This window comes from Hyperoodon ampullatus (genome assembly GCF_949752795.1).
Source record: "Hyperoodon ampullatus genome assembly, chromosome: 3".
Classification (NCBI taxonomy): domain Eukaryota; kingdom Metazoa; phylum Chordata; class Mammalia; order Artiodactyla; family Ziphiidae; genus Hyperoodon; species Hyperoodon ampullatus.
The window spans coordinates 30277469-30301753 of record NC_136916.1 but is presented as its reverse complement, the minus strand read 5'-3'; the positions used below and the strand labels follow the sequence as shown (position 1 = coordinate 30301753).

The window sequence follows — 24285 nt, the reverse complement described above, 5'->3', positions numbered from 1 at the left end:
TCAGGGTATTGTTGAGAGAAATTAAGAGATTGTCTGAAAACAATAGAAGAAGTAAGATTAGGTGTGAGACAATGTTTCAAAGGTAGCCAACAGAAAAATTTAAATAGTAACTCTTAAAATTTAGAGGCGGGAGTAGTGTGTTAGCTAAAGCCTGTGTTTCATAGCAAAGAGTCAAGCTGAATATCAAGATAGAGCCATAGTGTGCTAGAATTAAGATGCTAACCACCAGAAAAGCCAAATGCAGAAATGGTTAAAGATGGCAAAAAAAAAAAAAAAAAAAAAAAAAAGGATGGCAGCTTCTGGGACTGTGGGTGGGGAAGGGAACGGAGTGGGTGGTCTTTGCTTTTCATTATGTGTCCTCTTCTACCACACATATTCAGAAAAGCATTTTGAAATGCTTTAAATGAATAAAATAAAATAAAATGTTGATGTAGTGCAAGCCCAGACAGTTTTTCGTTTCTGTTTGTCTTTTCTGTTTTGCATTGCAAGTGCCTGACTTACTCTCTGATCGCCTAGGCATCCACTTCAAAGACGGCTGTCTCGGTAAACACACAGCCAGCCACAGGGCTGGATAGAGAGCCAGACTGCCTCCTTCACTGAGGCTCCCCGTTTTAGAGATCTTGGTTGATTTCAATAACTAACAATTTGGGCCACTTGGGTTTTTTTTTTTCCCTTCCTGCTCTTGTGTTTTAAATTCACCAATAGTGAGCCAGCCTGTGAAACCCTAGGCCCCGCCCTCAACCCCAGTAAAAGCAGAACCCCAGCCCCGAGAACTCTCTGTGTGGCTGTGTAATTTCCAGGTCCTGTAGGTAATAAACCTTTATTTTCTCCAAGTTTCCTGATGGCTGTTGCTGAAGGGTATCTTGCAGTCATAGTAAGAACCACAAGGGCCCGTCCATCCACAACACTGTTTATTGATAGGCGGAGACAGGCACAAAACAGTTGCATTGTGAATAAATACATCCTTGTTCTGAGAACTAGATGTGAAAAAGTTGATAGTGAAAAGCAGTGTCTTAGACCATCAGGACACGAGGGTCTTCAGCATTTGTCATCCATTTGTCATCAGGCTCCAGGATGGTGGCCTCGCTGGGGGTAGGAGGGACAGTCCCTTCCTCATTAGGACTTCTGCAAAATTAAGGATAAGCTTACTGTGGACATGGTATTGGTTTTTTTTGTTTTGTTTTGTTTTTTTTGCAGTACGCGGGCCTCTCACTGTTGTGGCCTCTCCCGCCGCGGAGCACAGGCTCCGGACGCGCAGGCCCAGCGGCCATGGCCCACGGGCCCAGCCGCTCCACGGCATGTGGGATCCTCCCAGACCGGGGCACAAACCCATGTCCCCTGCATTGGCGGGCGGACTCTCAACTACTGCGCCACCAGGGAAGCCCACGGTATTGTTTTGATGGCCGTGTGTGTGCACGCGTGGGTGTGTGCATGCGTGTGCCAGGTGGATGATAAGAAAAGTGTCCGAGTTATGAATCAAAATGGCCGAGTGGTTTTGGTAGAATGTGATGTAGAAGACCTAAGAACAGAACAAGACGAAGTATAAAAGAAAGTCCATTATTATGACCTTCAGTGATAGAGCCAACTGCCAGCTGGACCTCTCCCCCAGCCCCTCTACCCGCCCCTGCACTGACAGATTTCTGTAGTGGCCTCTGCTCAGAGAGGGTCCCTTGCATGCTGGTCTTATGAGAGAATCATGTAAGAAAGCCCAGGTTAGTTCAAAAGACTGGGAGACCCTTTTTGCTTCCTGTTTACCTGCCTCCTCACCCCAACAGCCACCTCTGGGTTCCAGCAGACAGACCCCAGTGAGTTGGCAGCTGACCTGCCACCTGGCAGGTGCCCACGGCCTCCTGTTCTCCCAGTTCCCTTCCCGTCTCGTTGTAGGAGGTAGTTCCTACATTTCATGACCTCTTACGTGCCAAGCTAAGCCTCCAGTGGACCACGTCTAACAGCCCAGGTCACAGGCCCAGCATCCGAAGGCCTCGGAAACTGCATGCGTGTGGGCCCAGCCCCAAGGGATCTCCCTCCCCATGTTCACCCCTACCACCCCGAGAGCCAAGGTGCATAAGGATGGCGTGGATGGCCTGGGCGACCCCTGAATTTCAGCATCAGCGAATGCTCTGACCTTTAGATCCAATCTGGTGTTCAGGGTGTTGGTGGAATCTGTACATCGCTTACATATTTCACATGGAAAAAATCCTCACCTGGCCAAAAATGCAGGCCATCTTGCCAGCCCCTTCAGGCTATTTTCAGTGCCACTGTCTTTTCCACTAGCACTTAGACTCTTATCTTGATTGTATTTGTTCAGTTTTTTTTTTTTTTTTTTTTTTTTTGCGGTACGCGGGCCTCTCACCGTTGTGGCCTCTCCCGTCGCGGAGCACAGGCTCCGGACGCGCAGGCCCAGCAGCCATGGCTCACGGGCCCAGCCGCTCCGCGGCATGTGGGACCCTCCCGGATTGGGGCACGAACCCGTGTCCCCTGCATCGGCAGGCGGACTCTCAACCACTGCGCCACCAGGGAAGCCCTGTATTTGTTCAGTTTTAACGACCACTTGGTTATCTTTGCCTTTGGGGCTGTGGGTTGGACCCTTTTGGCATCTGTGGGAAAAGCTTTGAGTGATGTATGTCTGCACGGAGGTAGTGTGCATCTCGGTCTCACTTAAAACGAGAAACCGCGTCACCTTCATGTGAAGCTCTGAGCAGAGCAGAATCAGGGCCGTGTTAGAGGATCTGGGGCCAAGATGGGCTGTTAACGCTTGGTTGGTCTGAAAGGCTCCCAGACACCCACTGACACGGTGCATCCTGATTGCTCCTCCAACATAAGGGATGACGCCCCCGCATCAGGGTTTGGTCCAGGTCCCTGGTGACGGCCAGCAGGAGCGCCCCCCTTGCCTGGCGAAGCACAGGGAGGTGTCGATGTCACTGCAGATGCGCTCGGCTGGAAAAGCGTTCAAATGATGGGCTGGTGGCAAAAGTTTGACATTTCGATGTGTCTTTGCCTTTTAACATGCTCATTTGGGGACAGCCTGTACCTGCTTTTCTGCTTTAATGCATCATTTTTCTCTGGGCAAAAGCACAAAATAATACAGAATAGGAAGAATTTTGGGTCCAGCGATGGCAGGTACAGCCAGCTCTCCATGAACCTGACAACACGTAGATTAGTCACAATGTGGTTGGCACCCTGTTCCCGTGTGTGGCAGACGTGGATGACAATTTTCATGTAATTAGAGAACAGTTCAGTAAATTACTGTATCATAGATTCTCTTTAACCCGTGGCTCAGACAACCCTAGGACTGCTTACAGCCTTGCCACCGACAGTCCAAACATTGTCATTATTCTGTAGATCCCCAGAAGGGCTGGTTAATGTAGAACTGCAGTCGCTAACCCTTAACCCTGCCCCCCCTGTTGCACTAGAAGACAGTGCTGTTGACATTCCTCCTGGACTCCTCCTTGCAAAGGGCGGTGTGTGTCCCCACGGCCTCCTGCCTGGTGTCCGAGCTGCCCCAAGTGCTGTGTCTCTCACCACACCTGCCCCAGCAAAGCAGAGTTCACGGAAAAGTTCACGGGTGCCTAGTCCCATGGGGCAGAAAGGGCAACAGACAGAATTCACGTTGGGTTATATATAGGCACAGGTGTCTTGCTGACGATCAGAAAAACATTTTTGGGGGGAAAATAAGTAACAAGAAAATGGAGGAAAAACAATTGAAAACTCAAGAAGACAGATAAGATGTGAAAGGAAATGACAAAATAGAAGAAATAGGAATTGTTTGGAAGGGGTGCCTGTGGCTTGGACAATTGTCCATTTTGCTGGGGTGTCAGGGTGGGTAGCGGGAGCAGGGAAGGACCCTGGGGGGGCGGGGAACGAGCACAGCAAATGGGTGCTGTGGCACTCCTGGCCTGGGCGGAGCCCGCTGGGGCCAGGATGGGAGAGGGATTGGCAGGCAAAGGCGTGCTTCCCGGGTCACCCAAATCCTGCCTGATAAACCAGCTCGCAAAACCTCCCTGGCACGAACCATTTCCGAACCACCACTTCTCCCATGGATGCTGCTGCCTGAGGCCCCAAGGGTTATTACAGTAGTCTCAGATGTTTCATTTAGTCTTATCTCCCTCCCTGTCTGTGTGTTTCTTTGTTTTTATTTATTTTTACGTTATTTTAATCTGTCTAGATGCCTAATGGCCTGTATCTGAGCTCAGCAAGATACTTTTAATGGTTTGAATAGCTTGATTCCTGGCCCCATCAGAAAGTGTTCTGAATTTTTAAACCAAAACCTTCGCCTGGCACTTCTTCTTAAAGTATTACTGATACCCTGCCCTCCCCAGTTCCAGCTGAAGCATTCGGTCCCCATCTAGAGTTGCCAGGTTTAGCAAATAAAAATACAGGACAGCCAGCTAAGTTGGAATTTCAGATAAATAGCAAATCATTTTATAACTATATCCCAACTATTGTGTGGGATATACTTCTACTTAAAAAAATTTTTTTTTCCCATTCTTTATCTGAAATTCAAATTTAACTCAGCATCTAGTATTTGTCTGGCAACGCTGCCAACTAATCCTTCAGCCATTGTAGGAAAGCACTTAACCGCAGGCTCATACACACTAGACACATGTAGTCATATTTATTGCCTAGCGATCACCCATATTGTTTGTTCATGGTGTGCACATCTCTGTCTGGATGCAGACAGCGGGCTCCAGGGGAAGGGGCTGATTGCACAGCTCGCCTTTGTACAGTGGTAAGGCCACTGGAGGGGAAGATGTGGGGTGCTCACCAGCTCTGCCAGAGGTGGGTGCGGGGGACTTGAGGCTGTTTACACTGAGTTGTGGCATTGGGGAGCCGGCCCTGGGAGTCAGTGTGAGCTCAGCTTCCTGGAGGGCGAAGGAGGCCCCTCCTCCCCATCTGCAGCAGGTGCTGCCCCAGCTCTTCTTGAACCCCTCCTGCTCAGGAGGCTCATCACCGCATGGGAGCACAGCACCTGTGGGAACAGCAGTCCCTGTCGGTGTCCCCTTCAGCCCAAGTCCTTCATCTTCCAGCCAGGGAAAGCCTGGCTCAGGAGGGAGGGGCGTTTCCCTCAAAGCAGGGTGTCCAATGAGGCCTTCTGATCTCGAATCTGCTCCTCTCCCCATGAACTCTGCATTCTGTTCCCTTCCTTCCCTTCACCTTCCTTCCTTCCTCCCTCCCTCCCTCCCTTCCTCTCTCTTTCTCTTTTTCGTTTTGCCTATTAGAAGACCATAAACAGTTGTTATTTTTTCATGTCAAAAAGGACATGTGTCCCAAAGATGTGACTAGAGGTCGTGGGAGGTTTGTGTGGACTAGTGGGGGGAGCCCCAAGGGGCGGAGTGGGGCTGCTCCCCAGGTGACAGGCATGTAGTTACTGCCGCTCCGCAGCCCGTGGTCGTCAAGGGGAGGGCAGTGACTTGACAGGAGGAACTATCTCCACCAGCGAGAGAATGGCTTATAATTTACAGCCCACTGAGCCAGCTTCCACCACATCATTAGAGCCTTCTTTTTGTAGACAGTAATAAATTGTCTTATCACCAGTGCTGACATAACATGCTCCTTTTTAAGTACACCATAATTTTTATTTTTAAGAGAATATTCATACTTGATGGCAGAGCTCATGGGCATGTGAATGCTGCCCCGGAGAGAAGACTTTTTCTTTTCTGTTTTAAAAAAGAAGGTATAATTCAATTTCCAAATACCACTGGCAGGGGGGTGCCTTCTAAACAGACATTGGGGGCAGAAAGATGTTTCTAGACCCTTGATAGAGTGCCTTGTCCTTCGGTAGGGAGGCATCAAAAAGATGAAAGCAAGACACTTTTAATGGTTTGCATTGCCTTGATTCCTGGCCCCATCAGAAGGGGTTCTGAATTTTTAAACCAAAACCTTCGCCTGGCACTTCATTTTTAAAGTATTAGTGATACCCTGCCCTCCCCAATTCCAGCAGAAGCATTTGGTCCCCATGTAAAGTTGCCAGATTTAGCAAAGAAAATTACAGGACAGCCAGGTAAGTTGGAATTTCAGATGAATAATTAGTATAAGTATATCCCAACTATTGTGTGGGATGTATTTATACTGAAAAGTTTTTTCATTGTTTATCTGAAATTCAAATTTAACTGGGCGTCTAGCATTCATCTGCAAGCCTACCAGCTAGTCCTGCAACTGCTCTGTGGAAATGTGCACCCCGGGCTGGTGGATGGTGCCCGTCCTCAGATGTGGCCACGCTGCTGCCTCTGGAGGAAGGCCATGGGGGTGTGGGTGCATCCTTGGGCTTTGTGTCCCAAAGGACCAGTTTTGCCCCCACCCGGGGCACTCACTTTCTTGAGTTCCTCTGACAGGGAGACAGAGAGTGGAGGCAGCTCCGGGGCTGGCGGGCACCCCACCCAGGGGTTCCTCAGCTTGGAAACTCTGACCTCCCTCCTGGCCTCCCTGGGCCGGCTGCTCCAGACACGGCTCCTCCCTCCTCTGTCTCCTCTAGGGGCAACAGTGTAGCCTGCTGACCCCGGGGGCAGTTCTGGAGGGACCCTGAGTGCCCAGGAGCACAGCCCTGGGGTGGGGATGGCACAGATGGTCACCATCAGCCAGTGACTTCCCCAAGCCTGTTGCCCGTTTCTGCCGACCCCCAGGTGGACCAGCGGAGGGTTCTGCTTCCCCGCCCTCCAGGCCTCGTGGGCCTTGCCCGTCATCCAGGGATCTCTCTCACTGTCTGCGGGACAGGACAGGCACCTCTGGGCGTGACTTGGCTTCCTCCTCCACCTTTGTCTTGTGCCTTCACAACCACCCCTCCACCCTGACTAGAACATTCACTTTTATCTGTAAAACGGGAGGAGTGATAACCACTGTACGGGGCGGCTTTAAAAACAAATGAGACACAGATGTACGTGAAAGCCTGGCAGAGCCCTCAGTAGGACATGAGTGTTTCTCTTCCTTGCCCCGCCTTTGTCCTGCCTTCCTTGGCCCCCACTTCCTCCTTCCTTCCTTGCCTGGCTTCCTCCTGATGGCCCTGGGGCTGTCTGTGCGCTGCGTGCTCCTTCTGTGTCTGGGATGTGGAGCATCTGTCTCCGTGGAGCGGCGCCATGGGGCTGGCCGGCCTGGAGCACATTTGTGCTCCCACAGCCGCACACAAACTTCTGCAGCATGTGTTTACAGGTAGCAATCAGATGTCTGGCCTCATAACCACACCTCTTACGTGATGCTGTCTAAGCGCAGGGCACAAGTCAGAGCACTTTATCTACATTGACTCATTTGAGATGAACACAAATTTTGTGCCCATTTTATCCTCAGTTGGGAAAACCCAGGCCCAGAGAGGTTAACTGACTTGCCTGAGGTCACACAGCTAGGAATGGCAGAGCTGGAATGAGAACCTAGATGGTCAGTTCAAGAATCTCTGCTCTAACCACAGTACTCCACTGCCTCTCCTTCTCCTGCCTGGGCATCTGCTCTGTCCAGACCCTCCCCTGCCTGTTCCAGGAGACAGGACCTGAGCTCACTTCCTGCTGTGCTGTCTTGTGGTACTGCTTGTGCCCCAAGCCCTCCATGAACTTTGACCTGAGAGGCGCAGCATCTTGGCTGTGAGCGAGAAGGTTCCCAAGGGTGGGGACTGAGAGAACGAGGGTGACCACCTGTGACCCATGATGACTACATGCTTGGGGGGAGCACACTGCTCCATGTTGCTGGTTTGTAATGAAAGATCACCTTACAGGATTGGGGTAAAAGGGGCTCAGGAGAAAGAAAAATAATAAGGGAATTAGCCCCGATCCAGATGAAGAGAGCTAGACGCAAAATCGTATGGGTCACAGAAATATTTTTTGGTTACCAAATTTTCCACCTTTTTGAAATGACCGTATGGAACGGCAGGCTTGGTGGCATTGTTGGTGGGACTGGACATGGTGGCCAGTGGCCCCGCACAGGGCAGAGGAGTTCCTGGGTGTCGCTCCCTGAGGAGAAAGAGTGCTGGGCTTGCTGGGGCCGCAGTTCATGCCGCTGTGTTCTCTGCTGCTAGTGCGTCTGGGTGGAGAGAAAACACAGCAGGAATGATTTTGGCTGGGTCGGGGATTTGGGAGAGTTTAGACTATAAATAGTGAGTATATAAAAAGCCTCAAGTGGATTTTTCGAAGCCCTAAATTCACCACATAGATCCAAGCAAGATAACAGTAACCATTTAGGTTTTAGTAACATCTAAATGTAACTCGGCACAGTGCCCTGCCACCCCACGCTTCTGCTGTCACCACAACCCCTGCCAGCATCTGCCAAACCAGAGACACACGTCTCAGGAGCTTTGCTGCCAGCCTGCTGGCTGCCCTCGAGGTCCTGGCCCTGCATGAATGACCTTGCCTACTCTCCATGGAGGGGCCGTTTTAAGTCTCATCTACGGCGGAGGAAACTGAGGCCTAGCAGGCGAGGTGACCTGTCCAAAGTGACACAGCCAGCAAGTGCTGGGCTGGATTCTACCCACTGCCCAGAGCCCACCCCACTGCCCACTGCCCCGCCCTGCCTGAGACCGGACTCCGGGGCCCACACCAGGGCAATGCTGCAGGAAGCTATGTTCAGGTCAGCAGAAAATTGAAGCAGCATGTGGAAAGGAACGTGGGTGCCTTTGCGTCTTGCTTCTCGGGGCCTGTGGTCACCAGGCTTCTCTCGTCTCTAGGCCCCTTGTTTCACGTGATACACCGACTCGTCATAAAGCCCCTCTGCACTCCTGCAGCCCCGGCTCGGCAAGCCCAACGCCTGCCCTGGTCCTAGGGCTGCTTGGCGTCGATGAGACCCGGCTCTGCTGCCCTTAGCCCTGGATCTGCTGCTGCTCTTGGCCACCTACAGTCAGGTCTTCTGGTCTTGATTCTTTTAGCAAAATCATTGTCACCTGATACTGAGGGATAGATAAGCTGGACGGAGTGACATTTAGGATGACAGCAATCATATTTATAGGAAAAACCCGGGGCTCCAATGGATTGTTTTTAAACCTGTAGGATTCCCTTCACAGTCCTGCCTGCCCACGTCAGACTAGCTTATCCTCCTCCAAGGTTCTGGAAGAGACTGCTGTAGGAAACCCCAGAAGGAGGTTCTAGCTTGTTTGTACAGGGAAAGGGCACCAGGTCTGAGGCTTCTTCCTACCAGAGAGGAAAGAGAGGTCCAGGGAGCCCCAAGAGCTGGAAAGCAGCTTCTGAGACTCAGCCCCCAGTCGACACTGAGCTGGGTGTGAGAGATTCCAGAACCAGAACATAAGGCAGCACAGCCAGGTGAGCAGTTCTGCCTGGGGACGAGAGGGAGAGGGCTGGGGCATGGGAGGGGTGCTTTTGGTGAAGGAAGGCTTCACAGAGGAGATGCCCTGCGGCAGGAGAAATTTGCATGGGGGGGCGGGGAGGAGAGAAAGGCACACCCAGGGAGGAGGTGTCAAAATCCAAGCAGCCTGGGCCTGAAGGGCTGATCCATCTGGGAAGGTGGTTGGGAAGGTGGCTGGCCCACGATGGGGCAGGAAGAGCAAGAAAGACAGCGCCAGCTTGCTAAGGCCATGAGCGCTCTGCCTCATGGAGTTTGGTCTCCACCCTGTTGGCTGCAAACATTCACAGTGGTCTAAGTAGGCTCCCAAGAGCACGTGGGAACCAAGCCTCAGGTCGGGGGTGGGGTTAGAGGGGCAGTGAGCTGGAGCAGAGAGCCAGGTTGGAAGTTATCCTGACAGCTTGTGTGTGCACGGTGAGGCCTCCGCTGGGACGGGAGCCCAGGGGGTGGGGAGGGATGGGGAGCCAGGCAGGAGCCAGGTGAGGGAACAGCACTTCCATGGATGTCACAGGGAATGTTTGAGGCCAGGGTCTGGGCAGGGCGGAGGTGAGCAGGCTGGTGTATAAGAGGCCAGAGACAGTGAGGGTGTTGAGTAAAGAGCTAAAGGTGTGGGACCCAAAGTGTGTCCTTCTGAAGATGGGAAGGGCTGCAGATACAGGCTTGAGAGCCACGAGGCTTGGCTGGTCGCAACAGCGGGAGCATCTCTCCTTTGCTTTCCACACCTCTTGGCATTAAGTCCAAATTCTTGCCAGGGCTGGTGAAGCTGCCCCAGCCTGGCCTCGTGTCCCCTCTCAGGCCACCCTCCTTTCACTATCAGTGCCCCTGCCCCTTTGCTTCTCTTCCAGCTCTCCCACCACACCACCTTCCTCCTGCCCCAGGGCCTTTGCACATGCCGGACCAACTGCCAGGCGCTTTGCCTGGAGCTGGGTGATACTGGGGGTGGGGGAGTCCGTGTTAATGTCGGGTTGCCCCTCCTTCCCCCATCTCAGCTCTTCCATCATGCATGTCACCAGTTCCCTCCACTGTAAACACTTGATGCAGTTTCTGTTTTCCTACTTAGACCTGACTGATGTCTGCTCATCTGGGTATTTCCTGTTTATTTCTTTGAGCTCAGCTTAAAAGTCACTTCCTCCGGGAAGCTCAAACCATCCAGTTCAATGCTCTTCCAATATCTGACCAACGGGCTATGCATGGTGGGGGTGGAGGCTGGGGGTGGGTTGTAAGGGACCTCTGGGGCTGCAAGGACTTTGGTTTTGCTCTGCGTGAGCCTGGAAGGACTCTAAGCTGGGGAGTGGCCTATGTGACTCTGTTTCACATGATCCCCAGTGTTGAGGGCTGATTCAAGGGGCAAGGGCAGCATAGGGAGGGCATTTAGGAGACTGCTGAGTTCCACCAGGGGACGTGTGAGCGTGGCCTGGTCCAGGGCGGTAGCAGTGGGAGTGGTGAGAAGTACCTCAGGCTCTGGATGGATTTCCAAGGCAGAAATGACCAGATTCCCTGAGAGCCTAGACTCGAGGAGGGGTCGAGGGGGCCGCAGGCTTCGGGGCTGCCCTTTACCATGATGGGAAATCTGGGGGTGGGCTAGGGGGCTGGGAAGAGCAGGAGCTCAGTTTGTGTGATGAGCCTTAGACGCAGAGGGGAGATGTCCTCAGTGTCTGGAGCTGAGGTGTGATGTCCAAGCTGGCGACACAGGTTGGGAACCATCAGCCGGTAATGGGCACCCGCAGTGATGAAAATGACTGACTTCCCCGGCAGGGCGGTGGAGGTGGGTGGGCAGGGGAGAGGGAGGAAGCCCAGAACTGGGGCTTGGGGCCCTTGATGCTAAGAAGAACCAGCAGTGGAGACTGAGGAGCAGCCTCTATGCTGGGGGGACCAGCGCGGTGGGGAGGGGTGTCCCGGAGGCCACGTGGGAAAGGCTTCAGGGATGAGTGGTCACATGCTGCAGGAAGGGCTCCGGGGACCAGGGCTGAGAACTGGCCCCTGGCCTCTAGCCACCCGGGGCAGTGGTGACAGCAAGCAGGGTGTGGCTTCAGGCAGTGAGGGGTGATCTGATTGGCGTGGGTTTGAGAGCACCGGAGAGAAACCGAGACACTGGGTGGAGACAACTTTTTGAGAGTTTTGTTTTCCTATAAAGGGAGGAAGAAAAATGGGAGGGTAGCTGGAGAGTTCGTTGTTAATTGCTGTTTTAAAGATGCTGGAATCACAGCAGCAAAGAGAGAACTCAGCAGCTGGTGCCGGGACACCCTTGAAGAACCATGTGGTGGGGCGGGGGGGCGGGCGCAGGGGGGCGCCCGGGAAGGGAGTGGGGTCCTCGGCAGGAGCGGGGCCCCCTCGGGCAGCAGGGTGGGGAGACAGAGCCCACGGGTGCAGTGGGGGAGGACGGTTTCCCCTGAGAACTTGGTGAAGAAGGACGCGGGGCCTCGGGAGAGTGAAGGTGGGGACAGGGTGGGAGGTGGAGAAAGGAGCGTGGGGATTTGCACGACTGCGGAGGTGTGGATGGCGCGTGTCAGGGAGACGGGTGGCTGGTTCTCCATCCGCGGTCGGCTGCGGTCTCAGGTGCCGAGTCAATGGAGAGCCAGGCGCAGTGACCCTTAGGTGAAGAGCCAGGTGACCTTCTCCAGGGCCTCGGAGGGGGGAGGGGGGGTGAGGGAGCCTGTGTAGGGTGGGGGGCGGGGCGCTGGGAAACGTGCAGATGAGGGGAAGGATCTGGGAGAGGAAGAGATGACTGTGCGCAATTGCCAGAGCAGGAGCCCACGGGGTGGGGGGGGGGGTGGGGGGAGGGTTCCCTGAGGAACCAGGGAGGGGCAACCAGGGAGGGGCAGCTTGGAGGGGGCGGGGGGACAGAGGAGTGACCGACTGCATTGCTGCCTCTGGCCGCAGCAGCCAGTTCCTCCGCTGCACACAGCCCGGCCCCTGAGATGCACGTTCCCCATTATCTCTTTATACACTCGGGTTCCCGAGACAATGGTTGTCTAGAAAGGACTGGATTTCGAGCTCTTCTTTCCAGCTTGTGCCTCGCTCCATTTTCAGAGAGTGGGGGGGGGGGCGGAGCCCAAGTTCCTAATTTATTCTCACTTGGAAAGAGTGCTCAGGCAACGAAGCCAAAACTCATCCTGGCATCAAAGGAATGATGTCCTCACCCAGGAATAAGACGCAGATCCCGCTGCCCATCTGCTGGGCTCGGGTAAAATGCCGTGCGATCCTGGGGGTCTGCTTGGCGTGGCGGGGGCTCCTCCTTCCCTCCCTCCTCCCTTCTGTTCTTCCTTTCAATAAATACGCATTTGCAGTCTGAATCTATATGAAGGTGATGAAATAGAAAGGGAGGGGAGGAGATGGTAGGCCCAGCCAGGAGCCTTCCTGGACCAGCGTCTTGCTAGCAGATCTCTGATTTTGCTCAGTCTGGGGCGGTGATGTTTCCCCAGGAGGAAAACCAAGACTGATGCAAACCAACACGGGTGACCCCGCTTACTCTGTCAGTGATTACCTGGGAGGGGGAGGGTTTGTGATCCAGTTCGGGTCAGTGGGGCCTGAGGTGAAATGGACTGGACATTGGGTGTGTTTCCCCTAAGGAGATGAGACAGTCAGGAGAGGGAAGGTCGCTCCTGCCATTCCTTCCTTGGAGGCTGTCTTGAGATGCCCCAGTGTGGGACAGTTGTCTCTGTCCATGAGGAGAAAGCCAGGCAAAGGATAGGAAGGCCATCTTGAGCCCTGCTATCACTGAGCTGCTGAATTAACAACCCTGGATCCAGCTCTCACCAAATTCCTGTTCATGGGATAGTGAGCCATCTTTATTGTCCACGTGCCTTTTACTTGGATATTGTAGTACTTGTACCTAGAGGCATCCTAACTGCTGCGGCAAGGAGAAAGTAAACCATTGTGGTTTTCTGTCACATGAGGTGTGGAGCCTCCTGGGAGCCAAGGCAAGAAGGGAAAACAGAGAAACGTCAAAGCTTTCATTCTTAGTTGGGAAGAGCTTCTGAGGGAGTTTCAGCTGTTTTGCTCCTAAATTCCTTGTTTGACACTAAATTTCCACCTGGGAGTTTATGAAAGGAACACTGAGATACATGATTGCTAGATTCACAATAATTGTTTTGCAGGAGAAGCAGTTTTCACAAGACTCTTAAGACGAGGATCTAGGTATAAAGGGAGAGTCTAACCAGAGAGGCAAAGAGTGGGTGGGAGTGGGGTGGGCAGAGAGCTGCTCCACGCACCCCCCCAGATGGTCAACCCCCCCCCCCACCAAAAGGAGTAAAGCCCAATATGAATCAGAGCCCACACTGAGGAGATGATGAGATAAACTGGCAATAACACAGAGTGGAAGGTGGAGCAAGACGGAAAGGGAAGACCCCTGACCCGCCACAGCGAGAAGGATTTGGGGTGAAAAGACTTGGAGTCAGTTGGGGGACCCCTGGTTTGTAGAAGCCCTGGGTGGGCCTGGGTGCTTTCTCGGGACCGGGGGTGGGGGGGGTGAGGAGACGGGGTGTGTGTGGAAGGGGTGAAGGGAGGCAGTGGTCTACTCTTTCGTGGGCCCACTCTCATCACAGGCTCACTCGCTATGTGGCGTCTGTGTCAGCATCTCCTGTCCCCCCAGGCTAGGGACCGTATGTGTTATCCAGGCTTGGTGGCAGGGCTGTCAGCTCTACAGAATGTGTCCCATCGGGCATCACACCTCTGAATGCTGTGTAGTCTAAAGCATCCAGGTGTTCTCCTGAGAGAAGGGTAGAATTTGAAAATTCACAGTAACCAGGCAATGGAAGACCTTTGCTTTGCCAAAGGAGTCAAAACAGATTTTCATTAAAAACACGGCACTCTCTGTACCTCTGCTGTAGGATGTTAATAGATGCTACAAGAAGAAACATCAAATACATTTGAGAGAGTCAAAATAGGCATCTTTACTGCAATATGTCTTAGAGGCATTAATGCCATATTCATCAAATCCAAGAGACACCCTTAAGTGGAAGATGCATCAGGATTTGACATATTACTGAGAAAGGAAAAGTGTCCAAGTTGGGAAGTGTCATGGGGACTCTTCCATGAAGCCGTGCCAATGAAAGGCTGCACCGTTGGTGCAGGAGAAGATGAGAAATAAACCCACCACCAGAGAGGGACAGCAGGGAGCCCTCTGGCCTCTCCCCTGGCCATGGTGGAGGCAGGGAGAAACGCTTGCACTGATCATTTGAACCATAAGCTGGTTCTCAGCTGGGGGTCACACCACCCACATGGTCCCCAAGGGGTCTCAGGAGCTGTATCCCTGATCACTGGCAGGAGCAAACGCAGATCCTCTCAGGAAGAAGTCAGTTTCGGTCCAGCCCAGTGGTTATCACAAGACACTGACTGTGAGATTTTCCCCGATTTCAGGGATGTTAAGATGTGAGGAAATGTGCAACTAGGCCTGGCGGAAGGACAGGACATTTATGTGCCTGTGAACCCCACAGAGGGACAGAGTGTGTAGCCTTGCCCATGTTACCCCACTGGAGGCTCCTGGTGCCCGGCGGCAGCAGTGGTCACCGGTGTCACCATTTGTTCAGCGTGTACTTGGTGCCAGGCTGGGCAAGGGGCTTGGCCCCTGTCAGCCCTGACTGGCTCCGCAGCTCCCCTGCATGGGCACAGCATCATTACTGCCATTTTGGCAGAGGATACTGGATAACTTTGCCCGGGGTTGCACACAAGTAGCAGGGAAGCTCTGCTGAGTGCATGCTCTTCTCCCACATCCCGAAGGTGGTGCCCATCGGGCATTCTTTGAGGGATGCCACCCCAACCTACCAAACCTAGCACACTTCCGAAGTTTTAGAAAACTTCCCTTCAGAAGTTTTAGAAAATGCTAATACAAAGATGTGATATTTATGCTAGTATCTTCCCAAATCAGACAAGAGGAGGTGGCATCACTGGGAAGATGTTACTGAATTATGTGTTCTCATGCCCACCATTGATCCCTTCACAGCAAGTACAGGATTACACAGCTGGGGCCAAGGGGTGCCCAGACCACTTGATAGCAGAAGACTTCACATAGCCACTTGGGGTGTGTTGAAACAGAATTTGATCCAGAAATTGCCTCCTTCCAAAGTGGTTAAGATTCCGCGCTTCCAATGCAGGGTGTGTGGGTTCGATCCCTGGTCAGGGAACTAAGATCCCACATGCCGTGTAGTATGACCAAAAAATAATTAAAAAAAAAAAAAAACTTCTGAAAAATTTCCTGGCTCCAGTCACCTTTGTGGTCTACGTCCTGTCCATCGGCAGGCCTGCTGACCTAAGACTAGGGAAGGAGCAGGCCCCACCTCCCCATCCCTACAGAGCTGTGTGGCCCTCAAGGGCCATCTGGAGAGCTGGAGTGAGTGGTAAACCCCCTCCCTACAGGAAGACGAGGCAGGTCTTATTCCAGATCCGGTCACAGTGCAAAAGGCTGGTCCTTCTGGGACCGAGCTGTTTGTCACCTTGTAAGTCAATGGGCAACCCACAGCAGGTGCTTTAAGATGTTCATTTTGGGAAGCTGGGCTCCCGACAACATTGAAGCCAAGATATTGTCTGGGCATGTTCACAATAAATGGAAAGTTTAGCCCCAAATGAGCAGATCTATTAATAAAATAAATCTGGATCCCTCCAAATAAAAATTCAGATGCATTTTAGTCTCCTCTCAGTTCAGTGGGCTGAATCCCTTAATCTACTAAATTATTATGGAAAAACCCTTATCTCTGTCTGTCAAAATCACTGCTGCTGTGGCAGTATTCTCTTGGGAGACATGAGCCGCTGCATAATAACTTAGATTATGTGCACTGTAGCCTTAGCTTGAAGAGGGTCACGTACCTGAAGGAGTACAACACAGGGTCCAGGACAGGGCCGAGGGACAGTCTGGCCAACAGGGGCCAGAGAGGTGACAGGTGTATTGCTGGTAAGTGACAGAGGGAGGCCTTTAATCCAGTGTCCCTCCTCTGTGGGCAGCCAGGGTGGCATTGGGAAGAGACAGGCTGTGGGTTCTGGGCACTGTTTCTGCCCTGTCAGGGCAGTGTGGTTTCCCGCAGGGCAGCCCAGTCTGTGTTAGGGCCTCTGTCTCTCACGTGGGCAGGGCGAGGCCATCTGCAGGAGGGAAACTCAGGGCCTGCATTCTGCATCGTGGGCTGAGCCCACTTGGCCAGGGGAGGAAAGGGAGGACAAGCTGCATTTAGTGCAGAAAAGGGAAGAAAGTGGGGGAATTCAATCCCCAGGTTCCAGAGGGGCCCCTGGCAGGAGCACTTGTGAACAAGAATTTGGCTGGTCCCTGTCGGGCCTCCTGTTCTCCCACCTCCACTGGGGTGACTCACGCCAGCAGAAAGGATGAATCATGTGGGTTATGAAACCGAAGGGCTCCTGAGAGGGAGGCTGGGAAGGACCCGGGGAAGCCATCGGCATGAGTCCTGCTCTGTCCCCACCTGCTCCTGCCCCTCGTTACCGACCTTCCACCTGCCAAGCCACAGACTCGCACAGTGAGCTCTCTAGAGCAGCCCGAAGGCAAGGGGCTGCTCCTGGAGACAGACCATCAGGGCACCATTCCCTTCCCACCTCAAGGCCTTCCTGGCCTAGTTTTTGTTTCTTCACCAGCTGGTAGTAATCAGGGTAATAAAGGCTTGTTTTCCACATGTGGCCAGTTGGGACCAACACCCCTTGGGAGGAATGGGAGAAGAGATCCTGCCATTCACCTGTTGCAGGTGTGAACATTTCTACAGCTCTCCAGGTGCACCGAATAAGTCTCTGTTGGATTCTAGGCTGCTCCAGGCAGCAGGGGCCAAGATGATTCCCCTTACTTTCCCACTGACTGGTCCCAGGTCAGCGGGAGCTTTTAAGAGTCTACACAGCTAGCGATCACCTACCACGCGGCAGGCCCTGCACTCATATAAACATTTATCAACAGCCGATTGCAAGGCCAGCGCTCATGTCATGCCCTAAACAGCCCCACGGGGTAGATAACTACTGTCACCCGCAATCACAGGTGGAGCCCTGTGCTCAAAAAGGACAGCAACTTGCCCAGGATGACACAGCTAGGCACTGGACAGCTCGGGATCCACAGCACCGTCTACCCCACAGTGGGCTGCAACCTGGGGGCTGTCCCCCGAGGTTCCTCCCGAAGCCAGCTAATCTGCCAAACGTCTTTGTCCCCCTCACCAAGCCCCTTCCATCAGGCCTAGTTCTGAATGGGCCCTGGCCTGTCTTTCCTTCTTCCCCCAGAGCCCAGGACCTAGGGCGAGCCGCTTGTCTCACGCAGAGACGAGCAAGAGCAAGGCCTCGCCCGCAGGTCAAAACACCATCAGGCAAATGAGGCCCCCAGGCTGCCCGACCGGAGGGGGGCGCCGGCCCCCAGCCCGCCAGGCTGGGAACGGGACTCACCTGAGACGACCCGGGCCCTCCCGGACGCCAGTGGAACGCGTGTCCCAAGGGCCCCCGAAGTCTGCGGGAAGTTCCAGGGGGGCGCTTCGCCCCGGGCACGCGAAGGTCGGGTGCGGGCCGCCGAGCGCGGGCCAGGGCGCCGCCGGGCCGCGCGGGCGGGAACGCGCGGCGGCCGTCCCCTCCTCCCTCGCTCCCGCCCGCAGCGGCGGCGGCGGCGGCGCTTCCCCGGCGCGGAGCGGCTTTAAAAGGCGGCACCCCACCCCCTGGCGCACTCGCCGCTCGGGCGCCGAGCGAGCCTGCCGTTGCCATGCCTCCGCGCACGCCGCCCGCGCCCGGGCCCCGGCCGCCGCCCCGGGCCCCCGCCGCCGCCGGGGACGCGGACACCGACACGGACACGGGGGGCGCCGGCGGGCCCGGGCTCCGGCCGCTCGCGCCGCGCCCCTGGCGCTGGCTGCTGCTGCTCGCGCTGCCCGCCGCCTGCTCCGCGCCGCCGCCGCCGCGCCCCGTCTACACCAACCACTGGGCGGTGCAAGTGCTGGGCGGCTCGGCCGCGGCGGACCGCGTGGCCGCGGCGCACGGCTACCTCAACTTGGGCCAGGTGAGTGCGGCCGGCCCCGCGCGCCCGAAACTTTCCCGGCCTCCGGCGGGCGCGGCGCGAGGGGCCGCCCTTCAGGGAGTCGCCTGGGAGCGCGGCGCGCGGGGCCCTCGGCGGGGACAACGGGGCAGGCCCGGCGCGACGGGGGCAGCGCCCCGGGCGCGGGCACCTGCCCGTCCGCGCGGGATGGGAGCCCGTGGCGGGAGCCGTACTCCGTGTCCCCCTAGCTTGTCCCGCCGCCGACCCCGGCCCCTCCGCGCCGGGCCCTCTGACCTCGACGGGCCGCGCGGGGCTCAGGAACCTGTGCGCGCACCGGAGGGGCAGGCGGCTGCAGGGGTGACGTGCGCTCCCTAGGTGTCCGCGACTCCCGGAGGGAGGGCGGCCGGTGCCTGTGCCCGGGAGCCGTCGTCGGGGAGGCGTTCTTGGTTGCACGGGACCGGGCAGTCGCACCGAGGGTCGGAGGCGGCGGTCCCGCGTTTGAAACCCCTCCAGGCTTCTGGCGGCGACGGCGGGGGTGGAGGGAGTTGGCTTTGTTTCTGGGCCTCCGCGCGGAGTTCTGATGGTAGTTCTCTGCGGACCAGATGTGTGACCTTAGGCAAGTCACTTCCCGTCTTGTTCATCTGTCCGGACAGTGACAGTGCGTACGTGCGCAGTGGTTGAGACGATCCCGTGTTTTCTGGCCGCAGAGCAGCTGCCGGGCCTGACCCTGGCTGGGGAGCCAGGCGTCCTCCCGCGGCCTCGCCCTCAGGACTGCTGTCAGTTAGCAAGAGGGGACAAGCTCCGGCACAGAGGCTGCATAACTCCAAAGGTCCTCGGTTGCAGGTCTCTTTTTCCTGCTCCAGCCCTGCGGGGTGGCAGTGGGGCGGGTTGATCCTGATTTATGGCGGGTGGAGGGGCCGCAGCAGGCTCAAATGTGCCGTCCCACCAGTGGACCTCTCCGTGCAGTGAACAAGTCTCCTACAAACTACACACTTAGAGGATCAAATGGAGTGACAGGGACGCGCGCGCTCATAACTCAAGCCCTACTGCCAAGCGGCGTTAAATTTAGTTTCATCGTTATCCGTGACAGAAGCCAGCAAAGTGTGGTGCGGCCCTAATGTAAATGACATCTCTTTGCATCCTGAGTCTAGTCCGGATGCTGCTAATGTGAGATGTGCCACCTTTGGGAAAAGTGGATTCTACCTGTTTCAGCTGTACTTCACACCGCAGGTTAGAGTGTGTCTGAAAAAACCCATCACATCCTTCGTATATCTTTTTTTGTTATTGTATTTTGACCACTCACGTCTCTCCAAACATCCTGTGATTTAAGATTTGCCTTTGGGTAGCACTGGATTCAATTCTCCCTGTCGTTTCTAAATCTCCCTGGTTCATGGTCCAGACTGAAGAAGGGGCTCCTCAGGGTCCATCCGGCGCCTTGCTTACCCTGTTGGCTTAGGGCTCCAGCTCCTGCTAAACTTGGCTGCTCTGCCCAGATGGCCCAGCAATTTGTCTTCCGCTAAAAGTGACTCTTAAATGGCGTGGTAAATTACAAATTACAAAGTGCCTGGGTTTCTGGCTCTTATAATTAAATGAGCAGAGGGGGGACTGAAGTTGAGTGGAGAGTTCCTGGTCGTTGCCTGAGACAGGCACGGTGACTCCCCCCTCATGACTCCTGTCCTCCGGGATCAGAAATGCCAGTCCCCTGGCCACGCCCGATCTTTGAAACAACTTCTGTCTGACTCACTGAGTTGCTTGTGCATGAAGTCTGCTGTCCTCACTTTGCCTGTGGGAGAGAAGTTTGCTCAGGGTGTGCACCCCTCCACCCGAGACCTTCTGGGGGAGTGTCTCAGGGTCTCCCTACTTGGTCCAGGACAGCCAGGATGGACTGCACACAGCGTGGTCGCTCAGCCACGCTGAGCGACGCTGACTGGTGGGCGTGCTTCTGGGGCTGCCGCTGGAGGCACTCTCAAACGGAGGGGCTGTTTGGTTTGGGATACGAGCTGTGTCAAGCGAGTGTGTGTGTGTGTGCGCGCACGCGCGCATGCAGTTACTCAAGGAGGGCCTGTTATTCTTTATTCCCAAACCCGCTTTCCTGCCCACCTCCCCCAAGTGCATTGCTAATGTGGAAAAGGCCTGGAGCACTCCACCTAATACCTATTCAGTAAGAACTCTTTAAAAACCTTATTTGCCTTTTCAGCCAGGAGAATATGTGACTCATAAATAAGATGTAGATATTATTAGCTTTGATTTATGGGTGAGTGAACTGCGGTGAAGCGCGGGCTGGAAGCTGTTTGTGTTCACACAGCAAGAGTGTGTCACCTCCAACAGTTGTGATTCGTCCACTTCGTCTCCTGCTACATTCTCTGGTCCCAGGTCTCCTTTGGGTGACTCTTTCCCCAAACCCTTCATGGGCAGTTAGTGTTATGCCCGATACCTGCCCTGACTCTTTTTCTCCTGGGTCTTTGCTGCGCTCAAGTTCTGGCTTGATTGCTTTACTTTCTTTCTTTCATACAACTGATAACCTGATTCTGTTTATTTTATGTGGTGCAAAGGTAAATTAGACCAGTGGTTTTTCATCTTTCTTGAATCGTGGGTCCCTTTCAGAGTCTGATAAAGGATCCGCTCCATTTAAAAATATGCATCATCAGGAACAAGACAAATGAGCCTCTTTTGGTCCTGGGGGCCCCAGATAATGCAACACAATTTACAAAAAAAAGGAATAAAGATTGGGAAGAGTCAAATGGCACTCTTGGCAGATGACAAAATTAGCCACAAGGATAATCCGAGAGAACCTGGAGACCAACTAATGAGAGAGTTGAGTGGGTGCTTGATCAACAGGAGCTGCCCGACAATGGCCACAGCTGCAAAGATGAGAGGAATTGTAATTCCCTGCAGCATAGGCACTGTTAGAGACTTAGGAAGAAATCTTAGAGAAGCGCGAGACTTTCGTGGAGAAGATTACAAAACGTTTAAAGAAGCATTGGGAGAAAGAAGGCCTGAATGATGGAGAGACAGATTATGTTCATGATGGGAGGGCTGACTCACAGGTCCCCTGAATTAACGTGTAAATTCAGTGTCGTCTAGTTGTGGTAGCGATAGGTTTTTTTTTTTTTTTTTTTTAAGCCAGGTATGAGCTGTTTATTTATTTTTGATTTTGACAATTTGGGAATTTTTATCTTTTAATAGTGGAATTTGACATATTGGCATTTACTGTTCAAACCATGTGGTATTACTTCATTTTTTTTTAACAAAGTATTTTTTTAAATTAAATCATTTTAACATCTTTATTGGAGTATAATTGCTTTACAAGGGTGTGTTAGTTTCTGCTTTGTAACAAAGTGAATCAGCTATACGTATACATATATCCCCATATCTCCTCCTTCTTGTGTCTCCCTCCCACCCTCCCTATCCCACCCCTCTAGGTGGTCACAAAGCACTGAGCTGATCTCCCTGTGCTATGCGGCTGCTTCCCACTAGCTATCTATTTTACATTTGGTAGTGTATATATGTCCATGCCACTCTCTCACTTCGCCCCAGCTTACCCGTCCCCCTCCCCGTGTCCTCAGGTCCATTTTCTATGCCTGCATCTTTGTTCCTGTCCTGTCCCTAGGTTCATCAGAACCATCTTCTTTTTTAGATTCCATATATATGTGTTAGCATACGGTATTTGTTTTTCTCTTTCTGACTTATTTCACTATGTATGACAGATTCTAGGTCCATCCACCTCACTACAAATAACTCAATTTCATTTCTTTTTATGGCTGAGTAATATTCCATTGTATATATGTGCCACATCTTCTTTATTCATTCATCTGAAGATATATAGATTGCCGACAAACACATGAAAGGATGTTCAACATCACTAATTATTAGAGAAATGCAAATCAAAACTACAATGAGGTATCACCTCACACCAGTCAGAATGACCATCATCAAAAAATCTGCAAACAATAAACGCTGGAGAGAGTGTGGAGAAAAGGGAACCCTCTTGCACTGTTGGTGGGAATGTAAATTGATACAGCCACTATGGAGAACAGTATGGAGGTTCCTTAAAAACTAAAAATGCAACTACCATATGACCCAGCAATCCCACTACTGGGCACATACCCTTAGAAAACCATAATTCAAAAAGAGTCATGTACCACAATGTTCACTGCAGCTCTGTTTCCAATAGCCAGGACATGGAAGCAACCTAAGTGCTGATACGTTTTGATATGGAGTATGAAATCACACAAAGGAAGAGTAGGGTCTTGGAATACCAGAGACGACTCTGAGAAGGGAGATGGGCAGCATCTCTGCCACCATAAGCCTTGGTGATCACGGCAGCTCCGCCTTGGCCATTGATGGTCTGGTCCATCGGTGGAGTTGACTCCAACCCAGGCATATGTGGGAGCTTGTATGTGAGCAGAAGAGGCTCATGTGGATGGGAAGTCTGGGCAGTTCAGTAAATGGTGCTGAGAGGGCCGACTCTCCACAGGGAAGGGCAGCCAGACCCTCACCTCACACTCTACAACAATAAACTCCAGATGGAATGAGAGCCTGAATGTGTAACTGCCATGGAAGGCCTTTATGACATAGGGAAAGGAAAGGATTCCTTTTTTTTTTTTATACTTATTTTACTGAATTATAGTTGATTTACAGTGTTGTGTTAATTTCTGCTCTACAGCAGAGTGATTCACTTATATATACATTCTTTTTCATATTCTTTTCCATTATGGTTTATCCCAGGAGATTGGTTATAGTTTGCTGTGCTATACAGCAAGACCTTGTTGTTTATCCATCCTATGTATAATAGTTTGCCTCTGCTAACCCCAAACTCCCAATCCATCCTTCCCCTGCCTCCCGCCCCCTTGGCACCTACCAGTCTGTTTTCTATGTCTGTGAGTCTGTTTTGTAGATAAGTTCATTTGTGTCATATTTTAGATTCCACATATAAGTGATATCGTATGGTATTTGTCTTTCTCTTTCTGACTTACTTCACTTAGTATGATAATCTCTAGGTTCATCCCTGTTGCTGCAAACGGCATTACTTCATTCTTGTTTTATGGCTGAGTAATATTCCATTGTATATATGTACCACATCTTCTTTATCCATTCTTTTGTTGATGGATATTTAGGTTGTTTCTGTGTCTTGGCTATTGTGAATAGTGCTGCTACGAATATAGGAGTGCATGTATCTTTTTTTTTTTTTTTCCTTTTTTGCGGTACGCAGGCCTCTCACCATTGTGGCCTCTCCTGCTGTGGAGCACAGGCTCCGGACGCGCAGGCTCAGCGGCCATGGCTCATGGGCCCAGCCGCTCCACGGCATGTGGGATCTTTCCAGACTGGGGCATGAACCCGTGTCCCCTGCATCAGCAGGTGGACTCCCAACCACTGCGCCACCAGGGAAGCCCCATGTATCTTTTTTTTAAATAAGTTTATTTATTTGTTTATTTTTGGCTGCGTTGGGTCTGCGTTGCTGCGCGCAGACTTTCTCTAGTTGTGGCGAGTGGGGGCTACTCTTCATTGTGGTGCATGAGCTTCTCGTTGCAGTGGCTTCTTATTGCGGAGCACGGGCTCTACGTGCGCAGGCTTTAGTAGTTGTGGCACGTGGGCTCAGTAGTTGTGGCTCGCGGGTTCAGTAGTTGTGGCTCACGGGCTCAGTAGTTGTGGCACACAGGCTTAGTTGCTCTGCGGCATGCGGGATCTTCGCAGACCAGGGCTCGAACCCATGTCCCCTGCATTGGCAGGAGGATTCTTAACCACTGTATCACCAGGGAAGTCCCCCCATGTATCTTTTTGAATTAGAGTTTTGTCCAGATGAATGCCCAGGAGTGGGATTGCTGGATCATATGGTAGTTCTATTTTTAGTTTTTTGAGGGACCTCCATACTGTTCTCCATACTGGCTGTACCAATTTACATTCCCACCAACAGCGTAGGAGGGTTGAGAAAGGAAAAGTTTTCTTAAACAAATGCAAAAAGATCAAATAAACAAGGGAAAAGATTGATCCATTAAAAGTTCTGTATAATAAAGGCATCATAACAGTTGAAAAGCAAATAAGAGAGTAGAAGTATTTATAACATATAACAGATTAATGCGTAGATT

At 52.8% G+C, this 24285-nt stretch overlaps 2 protein-coding genes across 4 annotated transcripts in view; one reads left to right on the top strand and one right to left on the bottom strand.

The window, feature by feature from the left end:
* Positions 1-998: 998 nt before the first annotated feature.
* LOC307049484 (uncharacterized protein) lies at positions 999-17934 on the bottom strand (the record flags this gene model as incomplete). The annotated part of the gene is made up of 3 exons (XM_079699060.1): positions 999-1125; positions 17626-17845; positions 17898-17934. The coding sequence occupies 3 exons, from the start codon at positions 17932-17934 to the stop codon at positions 1014-1016; spliced, it is 369 nt and encodes a 122-aa protein (XP_079555186.1). The 3' UTR covers positions 999-1013.
* Positions 17933-24285, top strand: part of PCSK6 (proprotein convertase subtilisin/kexin type 6) — a gene marked incomplete at both ends in the record, with an annotated part of 192995 nt that continues 186642 nt past the window's right edge. For all 3 annotated transcript variants that reach the window (XM_079700188.1, XM_079700187.1, XM_079700186.1), the window contains one exon: positions 17933-18223. In XM_079700188.1, coding sequence (XP_079556314.1) covers positions 17933-18223 — 291 coding nt within the window. The remainder of the gene's footprint in view (positions 18224-24285) is intronic.